Source organism: Alligator sinensis, unplaced genomic scaffold (assembly GCF_000455745.1).
Source record: "Alligator sinensis unplaced genomic scaffold, ASM45574v1 scaffold402_1, whole genome shotgun sequence".
NCBI lineage: Eukaryota > Metazoa > Chordata > Crocodylia > Alligatoridae > Alligator > Alligator sinensis.
Window position 1 is genome coordinate 1,575,550 of NW_005842089.1, and position 21,021 is coordinate 1,596,570.

The following is a 21,021-nucleotide window of genomic DNA, read 5'->3' on the forward strand; positions in this document are numbered from 1 at the left end:
GATGAGGGTGAGTAAATCATGTGTGCTCTGAGGAGGAGCAGAAACGAGAGGCATCAAGAACTACCTCCGGGGCTGCTTCTCCTGTCTCTAGGAGGACCGCCCCCCCTCGTTCCCTGTCTTAGCTTGGCCACTGTCTCTCTTAATCCCTTTTATAGTCCTCTTTTTATTTTCCCTTTGCCGTCCAATGCCTCTGTGTCCTCTAGTCACAGGAGGGCTCTGTGCTGCTTGCTGTAGGAGAAGAGTGCCTGTTGTTGCATCTGTGGGGTGGACTGTGCCGAGCTTAGCGCTACAGATGCTGAGAAGCGAAGCTCGGGCATTCAGCTGCCTCCTGCAGCACCATACACGTGAGCAGCTTCTACCTGGCGCTCAGCCTGGGGCTGCTGCAAACATGAGGAGGGCAGATGTGGGCCCTTTCAAGTATGTGGCTTCTGGCGAGAGAGAGAGCAGGGGGAGAAGCAAACGGCTTCCTACACCCTTGCTGCTCCTGTTCCTTGCATATGCTGGTGCATCCTGTTCCTCGGAGGCTGGGCTTGGTTTATGGACAGGACAGGATGCAGCAGCTGTAGTACAGGAGTTTCCTGCCCCCTCACTTCAGAGAGATGTGTTGTGTCTCGCTGTCACCTTGGGTTGATAGCATGTGCCTGGCGCTGTGAGCAGCACCTCTTAAGGCTGCATTTGGGGTTTCGTGTAAAGCAGGCACTTGGTGTTTGTTGCCTACACAAGAAATGCGCATCCCCTTCCCCAAACCTACAGCCCTCACCCCAAATCCAGAACAACTTCTCTGAAAAATACAAGTTAATGCATTTCATTAGGCTTGAGTTAAAGGACTTTGTTTTTAATTAATTTTTCAACAACCCAGCATCTGCTAGTCCTTATCCCAAATGATCTAGACTAATGCAGACACTTCCAACTTCCCCGGCTTTACAAGTTAATTGAAACCTTGTCCATCTGCTGTAATTGAAAAGATTAGGATGTAATTAAGCTATTAGTGATCTATCTAATGGTTATGATGATGTAGGCTACAAGCAAACTCAGGTACTAGGAAGCGGGGGCGCTGTGACATCAGGAGTGGCGTAGCCAATTGCCAACCTGCCTTATGTTGCAGTTCTCTTGGCTGTAATGAGTTAGAGGGATTGGGAGACTATTCCCAAGAGCTCTCATTGGTGGTTGATTTAGTTCAGCTGTCACTGCTCTTTAAATATTCAGCACCCATATGTTAGCTTTGGTTTCAGTGCTTGAGAGGCTTCTCCTGGCACTACTGAGAAGTCACTGCATTGCAGACTAGGGCAGCACTGGTGGGAAAACTGAGGCAAAAATGGACGGGGGGGGTAGGGGTGGAGTCCTTAAATAGGAGATGTATTGGGACTCTGAAAGCCATGCTCCCAAAAATAACATAACAGACATAGAACCATAATATAAATTTAAGGAGAAATAACAAGAATACAAACATAGCAATAAAATAGGGCCAACCGTTATAAAAAGTTGTTCCTACTCCTAGAATTGACCTAATAATAGTACTACTAATAATAACTGTTAAAAATGAAGCTTCATAAAAAGAAGGGAAAAGATAAATAAAACACAGCTAAAACGGGGGGAGCAGTAAATCCATTCTGTCCATCAATTTGCCCACCCCATTCAAACAGGTCACTCATAAATAAAATAATTCAGTTGCTGCAAAACTCTGAATAAACCCAGCAGGATCTCACGAGCGAATTAGGGCAATCAATCCATCTCAAGGCGTTCTCACTGAGGGTGTTGGGTTCTCTTCATTTTCACACTCTGTGTCTTTGCTAGCCTATTTGCCATGCACGTCCCACCCCAGCAATGAGTCCACTGAGCAGTACACTTATTCACACCACCGCTCGGCTCCCGGCCTGGTCCTGTTCACGGGGCGCTCACCCGGGGCTCCACAGCCTCTGTGGTCAACTTATTTACAGTTCATTGTCTCCGGTGGGTTCAACACCCATCAGATAGCTGGTCTTGGGCTTCCAGAGGGATTTGGAGCTGCTACGCCGTCGCTGCGACAGCTGGGCTCAGTGGCCCTGCTGCCAAGGGTCCCATCACTGCCGCAACTGCAGATGTCCTGGCTGCTCCTGGTGCTGCCGCCGGTACTCCGGCCCTCGCTGCTGTTATGGGTGCTGCCGGCCTTTTTTCCATCAACAGCCCCTCCACTGCTTCTGGTGGAGCCGGTGCTTTGGCTGTTTCGGCCCTCATTGCTGCTAGCACGGCCGTTGCCAGCTCTCTCTCCGGTGACCTCCTCCTTCCAGCCGAAATGCTGGCTGCAGCTATGGACCGCAGGCAGCTGGGTGCTGCACCCAAGGTGGTAGCAACAACTCGGGGTGCTCCTTACTCCCCTCCTTCCCCCCCAGCGGCAGCAGACATCTTGAACTTTTCCAACCAGGAGATCTTACAACTCCTTCAGTTCTCCCATAGCTCTTTGGATCCTATGGATGACTTGTTTCAACATGACTTCTTCAGTACGGGACAAACTAGATGTTGCAGTGCTGCTAACTCCATTCTTCATCCGTGTGCAGCCATGGGCTCCATGTCTCTGAGTCCCACTGTTGGTCGCTCTCACTTGTAGAGCTGCTGCAGCTTTGCTTGGACCCCTCAGGTGTCCACCCTCTGTCGCAGCCTGGGCTCCTCTGTCTAGCTCAGACCAGGGTTTATATAGTTCTGGCCTGAGCCCTCTCATAGTCACCTGACAGCTCCAGTCAGTAAGTCAGTATTGGGACTCTAGAATACCCTATCCCTGATTTCTGGCTCAGTGAATCAATTATGAACTAATAGATCCCTTCTATGTTTCAGTGACTTGTGCTACTCTTCTGATGCAAAGAAGCTGTAAACCCAGCATAACTGGCAAGTGGGTTTTGACTCATTTTGGGGAAGAGTGAAAAATGTCCAAATTTTAGCTTACGATGAACTGTCTTCAACTCATTACATGGCAGCCTTCTAGTTGGGTGTCTTGTTTTGTGGTCCACTCTTGCATACCTCTGAAACGCAGCAAAAGTTCCCAGAATAAAAAGCTTTCCAACTCCTTTAGAGCTCTACCCTTAAGCTACTGAAGCGGAAGGTAAAAAGTCGTGACCGGGACATCCGTTATCATACAATCGGGGCTTTAAACGAGGGAAATTTAAAAGGCTGGTTGTGTGGAAAAACTTGCAACATAGCAAGGTAAGAAGTGCACATTTGAGATACCCAAACAACCTGAACTCTGCCTCTAGTCAGCCTCCAAAGGGGAGCAACATGGAGGAAAATCTTTGTAAGAATTTGTATTCTTCTGGCGAGACGGCGCGCTCTCAAGTGCCGTATCCCTTCCAATATCATTATTGCACAGCGTCCACGCAGAGCCATCCTAACTGCATGCCTGTTGTTAGACTCACTCTGCATCTCTCTCTACGCCAGTATATTCTCCAGCCCTCCCCCCTTTTCCTGCCTAAACCCTCTTCCCGTTCCAGCACAGGTCTGCCTTTTTTCCCCATTTCCTGCTGCACGGAGGAACATGCCTGAAACAGTCCGTGTCTGCTGCTCAAGCTCTCCAGAGCTGATCTGGGAATGATTTGAAACAAAACCTTTAGTCTCTTGTGAAATCGCTTCAAGTTTATTAATAACGGCTGTGGCCACACAGACGTGGAAAAGCGAGTGCAGTAAAAAACCCAAAAAGGGAGGCAGTGGTGGATCGGCCCATTTTATGGTCTCATTTTGAAACAAAATGAAACTCAACCCAGAAATAAGTAGTGGCTCTATCCTTCCCCCCCTCCTTTGCATGAAGCTGGCAGGCATTTTCCTGCAAGGGTCGGTAATGAGAGAGGGGAGAAAATACCCAGTGGATAAAACAGCCCTTTCGGAAAGCTTTGCTGACTGCGTTTTTGTTCTGGGTGAGATGGAGTCTATTTTGGGAGCTGTGGCTGGGGTTACGGCTCTGGACCATGTGTAGCTCCCTTTCTATCCCTTGCACTGTACTTTCCTGTCCTGCCTGTTGGCCAGGGCCACGTGCATGCTGAGGGCTACAGGGACAGGGGCCGTTTTGGAATAAAAAAGCCATTTTTGCTTTTTAATTTCTCCTTTTAAAAAGCATTGTTGAAATTTGTCTCCGGTTTGTCGCGATAAAAAGATTCTTCCCCCGGCATCCGATCCCAGCGTTTTTCCACAAAGCTGCCATGAGCTCTGTGCCGGCTTCATCGCCCTCCTCGGCGAGTGGCTCCACTGTTTCTGCGTTCCTTGGACTCCAGTGGGAAACAGGGAAGAGGGGAACTTTCTCTCTTTGGATGTACCTCAATGCTTCAGGGTCTTTGAGACCCTCTCATCAGAGTAGTTGACTGGGCAACTCATGGTCCAGCCCCCTCCTTTGTTTCAACTTCTGTCTCATGATATCTTTGCATTTGACTGGAAGAACACGGGTGAGATCCTGTTCGTGTCGGATTCAGAGCCTGACCTCCGGCTTTTACCTCCATTTATAAGGCAGAATCAGTCCTGTGCTGCTTGGTCATGTGGTATCTGCAGTCACTGGAGGTAAATGAAAAATGCTGGGGCCTGATCTCCTGGTGCTTTACTTGGCATTTGGCAATTCCCTTCACCTGCCTTGCTGTAAAAGAGAGTGAAGAGCCAAGTTGTACCAAAGCCCTGCTCCCACCATCCCAGGAAATGGGCCGGGCGTCTCTGCTTGGTGCTGCGTAGAGCCAAGCCGGGAGAAGCACCTCTTACCCTCACGGACAAGCTGGAGACAGGGAAACTTCTTGCTCGCACCAGTTTGGTGATCAGCTTAAATCTGTGCAACGTGGCAGCAAATCCAACTGAATTAGCCTAGATATTCTTTGTGGTCCATAGGACTAAACTGTATCAATGGCATCTGCTATTTTACATCAAGGCGTGTTGGTTAATGTGGTTTCAGCATTCAAAGATTTCTCCTTGCTAACTTTTCTCCAGCTCCTCCTGGACTACCAGTCAATTAAAGCTGTTAGTAGTTTTTATGGGTGCAGAATTTTAACCTTTTGAGTTTGCTCTTGGGGAAGACTTGCATTGCCTTGGTTTAACGTTTGGAAATACTGGCTATAACCAAGCAATGAATCTATTGACCCAGGGACTTGAAGGAGAAATGGACTGTGGAAAAGAGAGGCTCGCTGGCCAAACCAAGGAGGTGAGAGAAGGCAGGAAGAATTGAGGGGAAGCGTCTTGGGATCATGGAAAAAATAATCAAACCCTCCTGAGAACATGGGCATAGCCCCAGAGTGCTCCCAGGGGCAGGATGAGAAGCATGTCCTGTCTCTGGCATGCCTGAAAGGAGTTCTGCTGCCTCATTTCCAGATGTGCTACCTGCCAAGCAGGAGTGGGCAGATGTGGTGTGCTTCTCAGTGGTGCTCGCAGAAGCACTGCCAAAGGGGTACAGGCATGCCCTGAGCAGTGAGGCGCTAGCGAAAGGATATTGTCTGCAGGGGTGTGTGGTGGGGGTAGGGTGTGCATTTCCCCCATCTGGGCTTTTGTCTGCGGGAAATGCACACCCCATCTATTCACCATGGCCCCCCCAGGGGCGGACAAGAAATAATGGGCCCAAGCTGATGGAAGATCGCTTCAGGCTAGACATAAGCAAAAACTTCTTTTGCCTGAAAAGCCGATAGCTCAAGATGGATAGGTTCAGTACCCCAAACATGGGACTGGAGGCTCAGAGATTCGGGTGCTGTCCAGAACCACCAAGCTTGAAAGCACATGCAGACCTTTACTGGGGTCTGTGACAGATGCTGGACAAGTACTCGCAAGGGGAGCTCACCCCTTGGTGGGCCAGACTTGGGCATTGCCTCCCATTGTGAATAGACAAGTGCGTCTGCAGTGGTGACAGTGATGTGGATTGTGGCTGCTGGCTACCTGCACGACTTCCAGCTGCGCTGTCTTCGGAGCATCTGTCAACGTAGCTTCTCATTGCTGTTTCTGTGTGGAGCTGCAGGTCAGAAGTATGAGCAGGCTGCTTGCTTTTCCTCCCCCATTGAAGGCTGCATGACTTGTCACGTGGCCTTCAAAGAGAAGCATGTCTATGGATAAGATGCATCCAAGAAAAGGGAAGACAGACTCTACAAAACCCCTGTTGTCTTGGTAATCGCATGTTGTTCTGGTCAGTAAGTACTCGAAACAAACCTCCACAGTGCCAATGGTAATGGTACTGCAGGCTTTAGAGCCACGTGGGCACTGGGAACCTCGAGTGGCCCCCGGTGATTTGGAACAAATGAACAAAGTTTGGATGCTTTCGGTGGAGGGGTTAGCTTTGCCCACAGCCGTCCCTGTTTTTCTAGTCCTATACTTCTAAGTATTTAGGCATCAGGAAACATCTCCTGAGAGAAGCAACGAGGAGATGCAAGCACCTCCCTGCTTGTAGGTGGCAATTATTTCCAGCACTGAGATCTGGAGTAAAACTGATTGCTCAGAGCTGAATTCAGACCTGTCGCTGTACATGCAGCAACAGCCAGAATTTCAACATTCGTTTCTTCCCCCTGAATGTGCCTTACTGTCTTTTATTGTGCACACATTGCATCAGATTTCTTAGATGTACATCTCACTGTTTCAGCTGGAATTTATCGTTCATAAATACTGAAGGTAATTAAACCGTATTATGCATTAATCACTTACCAGACTTTAATGGTTTAATGCAGGGTTTTGATTTTAAGTGGGAGAATGTGTGTTTTATGGCACCCGGGTGGTGGGGTTTTTGTGTGTGCACTTACATTGCATAGACATCATTCCTCTATAAAACCAAGGCCGAAAGATCTAAGTGCAGAACATGCAATGTGGAACGCATTATAAATATTTCTAAAAGTGCACTTTGCGGTGGAAACATTTGCAGCTCTTACTGCAGTGGAAATTCAGCAGTGACTTTGTTATGCCGTCTGTACAAAGCTGCTTATTGAGCCCGTGCTCTGTGACCCGCGCTGTGTTTTGGTCTTTAAAGCTCTATGTGACCTGGATCCTACGTACCAAGAAAACTACCTCTCCCCCTTGTTATTGGCAGCCAGGACGGCTGAGCTGCACTCGCCTTGGTGGGGGAAATAGGTAGTTCCAGAGCAATCTCTGTCAGCTGCTGGTGTCTGAGACTTGGCTTTCTCCTCAAGGGCCATAACAGCCAAAATCTAGGGCAGTGGTGGGCAAAATACGGCCCACGGGCTGCATCCGGCCCACGGAGGGATTTTGTCTACCCCACGGTGGCTCCCTTGGTCCCACCTGGCCCAGGCACTATCTGGCCTGTAATGCGTCCTACCGCTCCCTGGGCACACAGTGAGGCTGGGGTGGCTCCACAGCTGGACTGCCTTTCTAGGCAGCTGCAGTGGCTCCTTCTGGCTGCCACCACCGCTGGCTGCAGCCCCACGGTACTGGTGGGGACCCACACACACAGCCCTGACCCCAGCCCACCCCGGACTCGGCCCAGCCAGAGCGGACCAGCTCCGGACTAGGTGGAACCTGCACGCGCAGCCCCGACCCCAGCCCGCCTCGCACCTGCTCCAAATCCTAGGGTCTGCTGCCAGCCCCTCTCTTGCATGGAGGATAAACCTGGGTGATGGGGCTATGGAGAGGTGTGTAAAATCAGTTAGCTTGTCCTGGCAACTCACTGCAAAGTCACTGAGTATGTGCAAGTTGATATATTATAGGGGAGCTCACAGGTCTCTCCTCTTTGAAGAAAGCAGCCAAGTGCCTAGAGCATGTGATCGTTGCACTTAGTGCACAGTAAGTATGGCCTGGCTACACCCATGCTGACGTACCAGCTGTAGTAGTATACTTGGCACTTGTACAACAGCTGTGATGGTTTGTCACCCAAACAGCAGTGGCTTTAATGACCTGAATCTCTGTGGTAGGATCATGTAGGAAATGGAGCCTGTGCTGTCGATGTGCCCACTACAGCTGTTGTCTGAAAAACTAAGCCAGGGGTGGGCAGTTATTTTGGGCGGAGGGCCGCTTACTGAGTTTTGGCAAGCCATCGAGGGCGCGTGACAGGCAGCCCAGGACAGATAAATATTAATTTTCTAAATTTTTTAGGGGCCCCGCGGGCCGAATAGAATGGCTTGGCAGGCTGCACCCGGCCCCCGGGCCGCATTTTGCCCACCCCTGAACTAAGCAGTGATTGTAAACCATAGGGTCTGCCTGCCTTGATTGCACTGACAGACTCAAATGGCATTCAGATTTATCGGGTTCCTTCCTTCCAATCAACTCTTCCACGCTGAGTGACCGCAAAACTGCATTGCATGCATAGTAGGTCACAGCTGCAGGGTGAGCAGACAGTGGGGTTATCTCAAAGCTTTGATCGGAGGGAGACCTGGGAGGTCCTGACTGGTCACCTCTGCGTGTCAACTGCGTGTTTTTAGGATTGGGTGCAGTATTTAAGATAACCAAGGTAAATGGTATATACCTGACTGTGGGGGGAGGAAAGGCCAGGTTACCAGATGTAGTCACTAGCTTCTGCTTATATATTTATTACACGGAGCTTAATGTGCAACTTTGCCACTAAACTGAGATATTGTGGGAGCAGCAGCTACTCCCGTCATGTTCTTAATCCATGTGAAAACACAAGATCCTGAAATCTTGAGTGAAAGATTAAGATAAAACAAAAACCCCAGGACTTTAGGGAGCAGGGTCCTGAAGAGTATCTGAGGAGCGTTGCTAAATAAGCACGGTGTCCGGTTACTCTACGGGCTGGGGAGTCTGTAGCTCAGACACTGCAAGTAATGAGTTTGTTCATGATTTATGTAAGCTTATTCCATAAAGGAGTTGTTTTTCAGCACTTTTATGGTGATATATAGACTGTAATTAACGGTTCATGGAAGCAGCCCATTTGGAAGAAAGCACATGTAGGGGAGTCTTTAAAATTTAACTACCCATCAAAAGCATAGTCGGAGAGAGGGAGGTGTGGGGCTGGATAGGTTTTTCAGCTTAAGATAACTTTAGTCTCTCAGGGCAGTCTTATCTTCCAAGACGAAAGAACAGGCTTACCTAACTTTGCCGCTAGACATGGTGGACTAATAGATCTATACCAGGAACCTGGCAAAATGTAAAATCCCTTTAATACACATGCATGCACACGCATGGCATATATCACAGGAGTGTCTAAGCACATTTCAAACTATAGGGTATTTTCCACATAGAAAACGCAGGGAAAATACTGTCTTGCCAGCAGTGGCGATAAAGGGCATCTCCCACTTCAACCTTCCCTCATACCCAGTTGCCGTTGCCTGCTAATGGAGCATTTGCAGAGAAAGCAACTTTCTTTTGTACTTTGCATTGTGGTGACCCCTTAGTGTGTTGCGACTAAGGCGGGTGTTCTGCGTCCTGCAGTAATTTCCACTCCTGGCCTTAAAATGTAGAAGCCATCGTTGAGAACGGGGCTGCCGACCAGAGCCCTGGTGCTTTGTCCTGCCCTTCTGGAGTGCCAGGGATGTAGGGCTCACCTGGTTTGCTCCCGGGAGCCAACAGAAGTTAGATTCAATGTGACGCTGTGGAGAGGCGAGACCTCCAAAGACATAAGTCTAAAACTGGGCTGTAAAAGTGAGATCCCAAATGTTCTTTTCCAAGTTGCAGTTAGGGCTGTTTCGATGACTTCCTCTTACTGCCGTGACAGTCCCAGTTGGCTGTTCCATAATGAAACATCCCTTTCACCGCCACTGTAGGGAGCGGACAAAACTTGCTGACGGGATAGTTGATGATCAAAGACACCTGACGTGATGGCTGGGTTTCCTGTTGGTATCAGAATGGGTTGCACCGAGTTGGTCACTGTCAACCTGGCTGAGATCATGTGGGTTTTAGGACGCCTTCCTTATTCCAAGTGCCTTTTTCCATCAGTCTGTGTAGCTGTGTGTAAAGTTCTTGGATGAAAGGGTCTAGATCGGGGGTCAGCAACCTTTATTAGTAGTAGTATTATTTACCAATTGTGGTTGAAGTAATGTAGCCAGTCCCTAAGGTGGGCTGCTGCTTGTAACCCGGCTGCCACCCTTCCCTTGTCATTCCCCCGCTGCCGTGTGCTGCCAGACGCTGACTGCCACCACTGCAGAATAGCACTACATGTCACCAATTGCCACCCTCCTTCCTGGCACAAGCCAGATGCAGCCTTTGTGGGCCGAATCCAGCTTGCGGGTGGACTAGACGAGATAAATGCCATCATTAGTCCCCTATGACTGCCTAGGTGCATAAGATTCCCAAGGCAGAATTGCTTCATATGTCTTTGGGAAGGCTCAGGAGAAGGCTGAAGAGCAGCAAATGAGGGTGGGGAAGTTAAGGAAGGACCCAGCACATACCCGTGGGAGGGGTGCACAAGGAGTCTTCAATCTGAGCTTATGCTCATTCTTCCTTTGCGCGGTGCAATCAAATGCTTTTGCTATAATTTTTAGATAGGCTTTAAAGTAACATGTTGGAATTCATGAGTCCCTGATAACATCTAAATGGCCTCATTAGTGCAGCGCTTAGCTACTGGAGCCAGGATTTAAGTTGTGTTAAGGCCAGTTGTTAGGCCAGAAACTCTTAAGAGCTGCAAGCGTAGTGTAAATATTTAATACACTACTGCCATTTAGGAGATTAACAGCACTCCAACAACTCTTCAGATAGACGGAGTTTAGTTACTGCGCTCTGGTTTCTGTCAAGCTCGTAAATTTTAACCGCGGATCCAGCTGAAAAGCAATTGCAAGCCTTAGTCTTGCTCTGAAGAATCAAGGTTCTGCACAAGTTGCCTGGGCTTCAGGACTGTGCTGCCCCCGTTGTGATGTTGATACCAGCTCGGATGGCAGCAAATGCCAGCCACTTGGCCCCGTTCTGTCATTACACCGAGAAACTGCAGTCGTGCTCTGTTTGCAACAGTGATCAGGTCGTTGAGTCTTTTTCTTTTTTTCTTTTTCTCTAACTAGGAAGATGACGAGAAGATAATTCAGGAGATTCAGAAGGAGGCTGAAGAGGAGCAAAGGAAAAAAAACGGAGGTAGGTCACGCAGCGGCTGAGGATCAAGGGTGGACTGTGGAGGCAGCGAGAGAACGTAAGTGTTCCCAGCTGCTGGCAAGGCCCTGGTTCCTAGTTGCATCTCCAAACATCAGACTCTTGGTACAGTGCTCCCCTCGCTACAACTCGGTCAGGGTGGTGCTTCATGCATGTGGTTTCAAATGGTAAAAGCCTGCTATTTCCCAAACTGTGTCCTTAGTATCCAGTGACTGCTGTGCAGGACCTAGACTTCCTGCTTCCGGTCTCAGGAAGGATCAAGAGTGCCAGGGCTGGAAAAGAAATTATTCCAATCCTTAGCCAGAAGGATGAAAGCTGCACCACCTGGCTTCCTGGGCAGTCTGGCAGGGAGGCTTGTTAGCAGACGTCCCGCTGCCAGGGGTAAAGTTGCTTGGTATGGAGAAGGCAACGGGGTATCTTAGCCAGGGTGTGCCTATGCAGAGGAAATGGCTATCAGTGGGGAGGTGCGTGACCCCTGTTGGAAATGCCTGTTCCTTGTCCTTACTGCTGCAGCTGGTGTTTGTCCCCATGGGGATGCTTCCACCTGTCTCTCTTCAGATGACATTGGAGATGGAACAGAGGTTCCTCTGGGCTCTGAGAGCTCCCCGGGGAAGAGGAGAAGGAAGATTTTAAGTCTTCTGCTGAATAACGTGGTTTCTAACGGATTCTGATCTTCAGAGGGACATGAAAACGAAGGCAGGTGGAAGCAAAGAAGCTCAGTTAACCTAATGAGAAATGAATTGGGAGCCACCTTGAAGGAGATGTGCAAAACCAGGGTCTCTCCACCAGGGCCTGCCTTTGCAGCCCTCATCATTGGAACCAGGGGCTTCAGAGGCCTGGCCAGTGCTGTGGGAATGGGAGGTTCCTGATGCTAGCACAAAGGAGTGACCGAGTCGGGAGCCCTTCCTGCACAGGGTATCCTGAAGGGAGAGGGGAAACTGCAGTATTTTTAGTCATCCCATCAAAGCAGCTAGGATGAGGACCTGGGGGAGCCAGGAAGGTGTCTGCAGCTGTTACAAGTCTAAAAATGGTGCGGGGCTGGTAGGACGTGCCTTTTGTTTTTCCTTGCAAGCTGCTTCAGTCTTTCAGCAGCGCTCTGAAGATCGCGTGCATCCAGAGCTGTAATTAGACTAGAAGTGTAATTATGTGAGGCAGTGTTCTTGGAGTGCGTGTCAGCCTGGCTCCCACCCCAGTGGGTGTGAGTAGCAGTGTTTGGGTTGTGCTATCTCCTGCTTTTGTATGATGGCACAAAGTGCAGGGTGGCTGTAGTTCTCCCAAACTCCCTTACTGCCTCCCAGAGCAGCACGATGAAACCAGTGGCTGTCCTGCCTGCTGGTTTGTAGCTCTTGGCTAGAGTTCCTGCAAAGGTGATGTCTCTGAACTCTTCCTTGGATTTACCTTGATTCTTGATTGTGGCGATCACCGCAAGCAGCCTTAGATCCAGTTGTCCCAGTAGGAACTCCCCAGGGCAGGATATCTGAGCCTGATGAACTTGAAATTGGTGGGCTTCGGGATGTCTGTTTTTGCTATAGGTTAATCCAAGTTTCTGTAGGAGACTCAGAGAGCACCTAGCAGGTGCTCATTGCACCTGTTGCTTTCTATAAGGACAGGTGAGACATGAGGCTCAAATGCCATTTCCTGGAACAGTCTGCAAAGGCCTCATCAGATCCCAAGGAGATGAGTTTGAAGATCCTGTTAGCGGGCAAACAGCATTGTCTGATTACCCGTCCAGCAGAGAAGACTTCACCCGAGAGCGAAGGAGCCAACATTAGCACAGTCTCCTTTGGCACACAAGCAGATGTAGCCAATGGCATCAAACAAGCATCAGGGCCAGGTCACTCTAAACGGATGGATTCCTGGTGGAACAAGCAACGCCAAACCTCATTAGGGACCAGGCTTGGGTATGAAGGAGCTGGTCCCCACCACATTCAAGGAAAAGATGATCTCCCTTTCATTGTCTTTCACCAGGATAATTATGCTGAAGCATCAAGAGGAACCAAATCCTGGGATGTGGCAACACCAACACCCTGTATTACTGCCTAGGAAGACGAGAGGCCCGTTTCCTGACCAGGCAGCGCCCCCGCTACCAGCATGGGGCTTGTGTGTGCTGATTTCCAAAACAGTGAAGACAGCAGCAATCTCAGAAACTCTCCCAAGCTGTTTGTCATCCTGGCGGCGACTGGCCCAGTCAGAAGTCCCCCTCTATCAATGAGGAATTGTCTGATCCAACCCAAGTGTCACAGCACATGCAGACGTCAGCTACGGTACATCCACTGTGAAATGTATAAAGAAAAGAGATCCCAAGGCTTGAGCACTATGTTGTTCAGCCTAACCTGGGCTCCATAGTCAAGGCAATGGTACAGGAGATCTCTAGGCTGAGCAAGGGGCACCTCCAAAGACCAGGACCTGGGACAGCAGGGCTGAGAAGGTAGTAGTAGCTTTCTGCTTTTCTATAGGTAACGTGTTGCCAGGCCTTAGTCGCTGAGTTCAACTCCATAACCAGGGATGGGTAGTGCCTTTTTTTGTGAAGCTCCTACAGGGCAGGTGAGACTAAGATGTAATTAAGGAATGTCACCTGGCCAAGGTGGCACGCAAAGCTACAGCAAAGGCTTGACAAGTCTGAGGAGACGGGGACTACACGACTGCCATTCCCCAGATGATGGCAGGTTGGAGTCGCATCCCAGCAGAAGGATGCCACTGCCTTCAGTTATGTCCTTCTGTTCTCTCAGTTGAGCTTCCTTGAGAACAAGAAGAAACTGTCCTTCATGCCACTGGAGGAGATGGAGATTTCTAGGAGCCACATCTGACTTCAGACCAGGCAAGGCCCAGGTGCCAGAGGACAGAATGGATGGCAAAGTCTCATGTTAAACCACAGTGGCACGCGTGTGCCCCGGGTTTGGGATCAGATGCTGTATTACCATAGTAGAACCATGCATCCCTAGCTCCTTGGAGCTATTTGTAAATCAATCCAGCTCATCAAGGAAGACCTTAAAGTGGCTCACCAGGACACTTCCACCAGCGGTCAGTTGGGCACCAAGTGTTTCCCTCTGAACATCAAGCTGTGCACATTAGCTGAGGACCCCAGAAAGCAGGATGAAAGATGAGTCCGGAGCTCCACACTGGCACCTCCCCAAAGAGGAGAGAACATGACTTTCCCTACGGTAGCTGTGGCTCTTCAAGATTTCAGGGTTGATCCCAGGACCTGCTCTCCATCCCTGCTCCGCTAACATAAGAATCGCACAGGAACGGAAGGGAGCATCAGAGCTGTCCTGCCCCCTCCACCCTTGTGTGGGAGAACGAGGAGGCAGAGCCTGCTCAGATGCCCAGTCTCTCGCTTGCATGTCTGCAGTGGTAGCTGTGCTGACCAGCTCTAAGATCCTCAGATACTGTAGGGCAAGTGAATGCTCTTTCTGCCTTGTTGCTGCTTGGAAGCAAGCCAGTGCAGCAGGAGCCCGAGGTGGTAATGCTGAGCGGGGTGGGGGGAAGGAAAGGGAGGAGAGAGGCATGCTGGGCCAGTGCGATAGCCTCTCCTGTTTGCCATGTTTGAACCCCAGAGCTGGCAACCTCTGCTCACAAGCCTCAGGACTAAGGTGGTAGGCGTTCTGGAAGCCACCAGGATAGTAGAGCAGCCTGGAGGAGGGCAGCACAGCCTCTGCTCACACTGGGTCCGCTCCCAGCTGAGTGCCGAGCCCCCTCCCCTTCCCCGCACATCAGGCTCTCCCAGAGTTTGAAACCGAACCCTTGCCGGCTTAGCCAAGGGGCGAGTCCAGCTGCCCCAGGAGGCTTCCTCAATGCCCCGTTTTCTTTAACTTCTTTGCAGAAAACAGTTTCAAGCGGATCGGCCCGCCCGTGGAAAACCCCGCAGAGAAAATCCAGCGAGTCGAAGCCATCCCGCGACCAGTCCCCCAGAACCTGCACCAGCCTCGAATGCCCCCGTACCCCTTTGTGCACCCACCCTTCCCGCTGCCGCCCGTCCGCCCATTGTACAACAACATCCCCCTCAACATAGGGCCCATCCCCGCCCCGTACGTGCCCCCCTTGCCCAACATGCGGGTGAACTACGACTTCGCCCAGATCAACGTCCCGCTAGAGCACAACTTGCCTATGCACTTTGGTCCACAGCCTCGGCATCGATTCTGACCCAGGTCCAACAGCACTAGTAGTGGAGTCACTGCAGGGAGAAGCCCCCCCTCGCACCCTCTTTTCCCCAATGCCACATCCCCCTGGCCTTTCAGTTGGCTGCCAGGGGAGTAGCTGGAGACGCCCTTCCTTTGTATCTAAAGATGCAGATTTTTGTAATTAAACACTTAGTAATGAAATGCTCTGTTCCCTTAAAACAGCTGCCTCCCCTGCTCAGCCTCTGGAGCAGAGTGGCCACACAGGCCTGCAGAGCTCAGGTATTGCCTCGCGGAGGCTCTGCCTCCAGGACAGGCATCCGGCTGCTTTTTGTTTCACAAAGGCCGTTCACTGGCTCTTGAGATGGACAGTGACAGGTTCAGTATGGAGCGCAGGGGCACAACAGTGCTGCTAAACACTTACTGTGTTACTCGAATCTAAGACTAGGCTCTCCCCTGCCCCACCCCCCATTCAGCATGGATTTGAGTGCAAGGTGGGGCAAGGGCAGGTGGCTGCTGCGGCTCTGGCTTCAGCCCTGAGCTCAGGTCGGGGCCAGAGTTGGAGCCACAGGAGCTGCCTGCCCCCGCAGCCAGAAAGGGGGCAGCGGCTGCAAGGGGAAGGTGCTGTGGGGGGGCACAGGCGGCAGGGGGCAGGCAGCACAGGGAAGAAGTCACAATTATTGCGGTAGGTGGCTGTTGCCCTCCGGCAGATGGGCATTTGGATACAAAGCAGAAGTCTCATGCTGGGATGCAGCAACCATCAAAATTCCTGCTCAGCCCATAGCGCAGAAAACCAAGGAAGGAGGCCCTGGGTGTGTAACCTTGTCTGCCTAAGATGATTTAGGGCACTTGGGTTCTTGGGGGTTGAGATGCATCCAAGGGGAAACCCAGGCTCCCCCTCAGTGGCTCCGGCTGGGCTTTCAGGTATCTCCAGTCAGTTCTGAAGATCTCAGTTGTGGTCGTAGCTTCCTGCACGGTCAGTCCTTTAAACCGCACTGATTTCTAGTGCCGCTTATGGGATTAATGCTGCAGCCTAGCCACTTGCAGCATTTCTGACTTCTGAAAACCGATGTTTCGGCTTCAGTGGCTCCAGAAGACCTCCTTCAACCATGAGCTCTGACGTTGCCGCTTCTGGCAAAATGGGTGCATAGAACAGACGGGTTTCCTTTAAGAAGCAATATCCATCAAGCTAGCTCCTGCAGCTGCCCTTGCCCTTAGCTATGTCCTCAGTTTAGGACTGGTTAGCTTGAGCTGGCAGCAGCCTGTAACTCAGGAGAGGTATTGCAGGTTGGCTGTAGCCTGTGTGTAAGTCGAGCGGAGGATATGAATGTGTGGGGTGTGCTCCCTGGGTACACGCTATGGTTGTTGCCACATTGGAAGCTGAAGTCTGCCCAAACTCTGGCCATAGCAACTGGTTTGAGCCCACCCTCCTTAAAATGGGAACTGGGAGAGGACATTTGTCCAAAAACAAACTAGTTTTTTTCAGTAAAACTAGACTGTGATGCAGTAATTCCCCAAATCCTTGGTTTCTGTTCCCATTGTTCACTCTCTTCTTTGGGGAGCAGGATCAGGTTAACGTCCTGTCGTTGATTCCTTCTCTAAGTTAACACCCAGGATTTCTTTACAAGTGAAATTCTCTGTCTCTAGATTCATGAGTCCTGTCTGCCTCTTCATACCCTCTCTGTGCAAGCTGTGATCTCTGAATATTGAACAAGCAGGGAATCGGGGCTGTAGAGGCTGGCGGCTGCAGGAAGCTTTATATCGTGTCACGGGCTGTGAAAGGAGAAGAAAGAACTAGGGTGACCGGTGATTAGATGGTAGGGTGCTCCCAAAGGATATGTGGCAGCCTTTGCTGTGGCTTTGAGCAGCTTCCGGTTGGGCAGAGGAGGATGACTTCACTGCTGTCCGCGGGCTAGGTGGCTCCAAGATGCACCCCACGCCCCAGCAATTTCTCCTCGCTCTCTTATGTTATATAGGCTGAAATACGCCGCGCTCAGTGAATGTTCCAGCCCCTCCGAGTACCTTCATCTCTGTAGCATTAGTTACCAAGGGGTTAACTCGTCAACATTGCTGCTAAAGTTTTTAGTATGTTAAACAAGAGCACAGGGGCCGTGGTGGCCCCTTGAATACTGCTTGACTGTTTTATTCAGGTTGAACTCTACATCTTTCATCCAAAATAGCCAGGGGCAGCTAAGTTGTTGCAGTGTTGGGATTGGGGAGGTGTAAAGGGGTGGTTGGATTTGCTCTTGTAAAGTTGGTGATTCTTCCAGTTTGTTAGTAGCCAGATGGAAGGGGCTTGACCACGTTCCCTCCTCTCCTGGAGGCTCCCACCAGACAGAAGAAGCTGTGGCCACAGGGTAAGTCCTGTCATTTTATAGCTGCTTTAAGAACCTCCAAAAGGGAGGGCAGTGTATGTCCTGCTCCCTTTCCTCTCTCCTGTCAGTGCCAGCGCTGCGGCTGGAGCTCAGCTTCTTGGCATAGCCTCATCTGCTCACGCTTAGCATTACAGCCTATATTTGCTCCAGGGCCTGGGGGCACTACAAGCATCATGCCCTGTGGCACTGTGCTACGTCCTATCTACCCAGCTGGGGAAGGACACTCATGTATTTTGAAAGGAGTCTCGCTCATCTGCTGGAAGACTAGAGACAAAGAACAAGGCTGGTCTAGTTTTACATGCGACTGGAGCAAGGGGGGAGGGAGCTGAGTTTGCACTACTCATTGTAGGAACAAAACAACGGGTCCAAGCACAGTGGAAATCAGTCGGTGCCAGCTCTGTGATGCCCCAAACCTGCATTGCCATTAGCTAGATCTCCTAAGCAGCACGGAGCCTCTTGAACAAGGGCTGCTATGTGTGCGTGGTATGCAGCTCCTGGCTGTGTTGACCATACATGTAAAGCTGACCTGGAGCCTTTCCTGTGGATGAGTGAGAAGCAGTTGTGTTTTACAGCAGTGAATTCCCGTCCTCAGCAAAGAACCAAACCATCTTGTAGTTCTGCGGTTGAACCTCTGAAGGCTTTCCATTACTTTTTGTCACGGAGAGATTCTCTTGGCTGCCTTCGCAACCCTCCTCTATAGGCATTGGCAGGTCAGTGAATAGAAAAGATGTGAGGGTGGGGAGTAGATCCCTGAGCTGGCTGCCCAGTGGCTGTGGCCTTCACTTGAAATAAGTCTGGTCCCCTGGAATGACTCTGCTGCTCCTCATCTCATCCACGTGATTCCTAAACAAAGCAATCGCTCTCCATAAAAGCAAGTGGTAATTTTCTCCAACCCAGTGCCTTTTTGGGGGTAGGAGGGAAGGAAGTGTGTCCCTTATTCTTCATGTGTTGCACAAGGCCTCCTGTAAGTTTTTTTTCTGATCAAGCACAATTACTTCAAATGCAGTTAACACAGAGAACAGTTTGCCATGTTCCCTCTTCCAGCAGTGGAAGAGGCAGAGCAGGAATAGCTGCACAGCTCGACAAACCCTCCACTCAAAAATCGGATGTTAGGAATCGTTGGCTTGATGAACTCGCACTTCTCCCTGCAGGTACACTAGACTGCTGTCGCTCAGGATGACTAGACCCACTGCTCCCAGCTGTGCACTCACCCTGAAGCCCACTGAGGCTGCATCTCTAACATTTATCACATTTAACTTGGTTGCAGCTCCAGTTTGGGTGCAGATAGTCTCTTCAGCCTAAAGTGGAAAGGTTTCTTTTACATGCAGTTAACTGTCCCTTTGCAGTTCCCCTCTTGCAGTCTGAATTCATGTGGATAGCAAGGGTGTTTGGACTAGTTGCTTGAGTCGAGTGCAGTCTCAGTGGTCTTATCACAGATGTTAGTGGGGCGTGGAGAAGAGAAGTAGCTTTACAATGCACAGAGGCTTGTGCAGTGGAGCCATATGGGAACAATGGAGCTTAGACCAGGGCAAATTCTTGACATCTGGGAGCCAGGTTATAGTGCAAGTTTACTCGGGGGCTGGATAGTGAGCTGCCCGCAGCCAGGCTATTTCTGCCTTGCGCCCACAGAGGGAGAATAGAGGCCCTGTAAAGACAGTCTTGTTCAGAGTCAGTTAGCATGCACACAGTCCTGTGCAGCTGGGTCCAGCTCTTTTGTAGGCCATCGGCTACCACTTGGATGCCTTGGTTTAGCCCATTAACAAATCTAATGACCAGTTCAGTCTCGCAGGTTTGTAGTAATTCAGCTGTGTTTGTCTTTCAGTCAGGTCAGAGTCTTGAGATGGGAGGAGAGACATTAAGTGCAGTAGCCAAGGCGAGTCCCAGTGTGTGTAGTTATTCTGCTGTTGATCATGAACATTAAAGGCAAGCCCTGGTCCCACCCCATGAGCACGCTCCGGGCCCTCTGGGTATGAGCGCAGTGGGTCTTACTCTTCCCTCAAGGTACAGGCCCCTGTTTGAGGCCAGTGGCACATTGCAGCGCTTGATGTGATTGATGGCCAAGAGGCGCTACCAGTGCCTTTGCACAGTGTGCGCCCGGGTGGTTCTTGCCAGCTGGGAAATGTTTGGAGTCGTAAGGAAAGCCTGTGTAGCTGGGGGGAAAGAGACCCATCTTCCCCCTTCTCTGTAGCGAGGGCCTGTGTTTCCCAAGAGGAGAGAAGTTGGCTCTCGGCCCTATCAAAGCAACACACAGCCCCATTAGTGGCTGCAGTGAGCCAGGCCGTGCAAGGAGCCCAGGTGAGCTCTTCATCCAGCCTCCCCCCCTTCACCTTTCAGGCCTTGCTCTAGCTAGGCTGATGCTTTGAGCACAAAACAAATTCTGGACTAGGAATTTCCCTGCAGCCAGAGGGATGCAGGGCTGCCCCTTCCCTACCATCTCACCAGTGATTTGTGAGCAGTTCATAGGCTTGGCTGTCTCTTGGGCTAATGGGGACACTTAGGTTCCTTACTACTCGCCATTTAATCACAGTTAACAGAAAAGTCTTAGGTTCTCCCGACTTTCATGTCCTCCTCCCCACATTTCTTTAAATCCTGCTCTTTACAGGAGAAGTGTCCAGTGTGCCCATGTTGATATTGTAACAGGTACTTTTTATGATCGATTGGAGCATCCCATTTTACTTGCCTTAAAGGTGGAGAGAGAAACCTAGTATTTGCACTTAGCAAAACATTATATTAAAAAAAAAACAAAACCCTGTAAAAATAAATTGTGCATGTTCTGCAACTTTGTATAACAATAGCTGAAAAAATGAATAGGTGGTTTATTACAAAAATATTTTTCTTTACCTTCTGTTAGTAAACGGTTCTAATATCCTGTGTGTAAAAAGTTCCTGTATTATACTGTAATTTGAATTTTTTGTAAATAAATTTGTGCACTCTGACTTTCTCTTCTCTGCTTTCCTTGCTACACAAATGTTGTTCTTCCACGAGAAATGTGCCGTGTTTGACTGAAGGATAATTATAGGCAACGGCAGATAGGAGAGTGACTACATTTGTTCTGTCAGATTGTAGCCTGAGTGGTTAAAAACCTGTAAAAGTTGCAAAGCAAAACATTTGACCCTACTAGAAAAGCTTAATTTGTTCCAAATGCCTAAGAGGAGAGCTGCAGTGGAATATAAAATGGTTTCCAGTCCCAGGACAGGGATCTGGAGTAGTGATTTGAAAGGAGAGCGAGAGAGAGAGAGCTCACATGCCTGGTACAGATGTAGCCTGTATAAATACTAAGCCATAGTCAACAGTATTTGCTGGCTGCTTTATGTGAACGTTCGTAATATAAATAGCAAGGGGGAAATGTGTATTGTTTGCTCGGTGACCAGCTGGGGCAGGATGAGCAGGGAGGCAGCTGGAGACGGGCACAGGGGAACATCTCCCTGGCTCACTTCCTTTGGTACTGGTCGCCTTTCATTTAGTGTGAGCCCTGACGCTTGTGCAGAGAAGAGTCCCAAAGGCCTTTCAAAAAGCACGTGCAGAACAGAAGTAGACGAGGACCCTGGCCACCAGCTAGTGCAGCTCTAAAATCAGGGAAT

General features: G+C 50.1%; 1 protein-coding gene across 4 annotated transcripts in view; it reads left to right on the forward strand.

Annotated features, from left to right (window-relative positions):
* Positions 1–20,376, forward strand: part of RNF216 (ring finger protein 216) — a 99,758-nt gene extending 79,382 nt beyond the window's left edge. For 3 of the 4 annotated variants that reach the window (XM_025204559.1, XM_025204558.1, XM_014520122.2), the window contains 2 exons: positions 10,866–10,935; positions 14,771–20,376. In XM_025204559.1, the coding sequence (XP_025060344.1) occupies positions 10,866–10,935; positions 14,771–15,090 (390 nt within the window). In that variant the 3' untranslated portion in view covers positions 15,091–20,376. The remainder of the gene's footprint in view (positions 1–10,865; positions 10,936–14,770) is intronic. The other variant, XR_003094149.1, reaches the window with a different exon arrangement.
* The last annotated feature ends 645 nt before the right edge of the window (positions 20,377–21,021 follow it).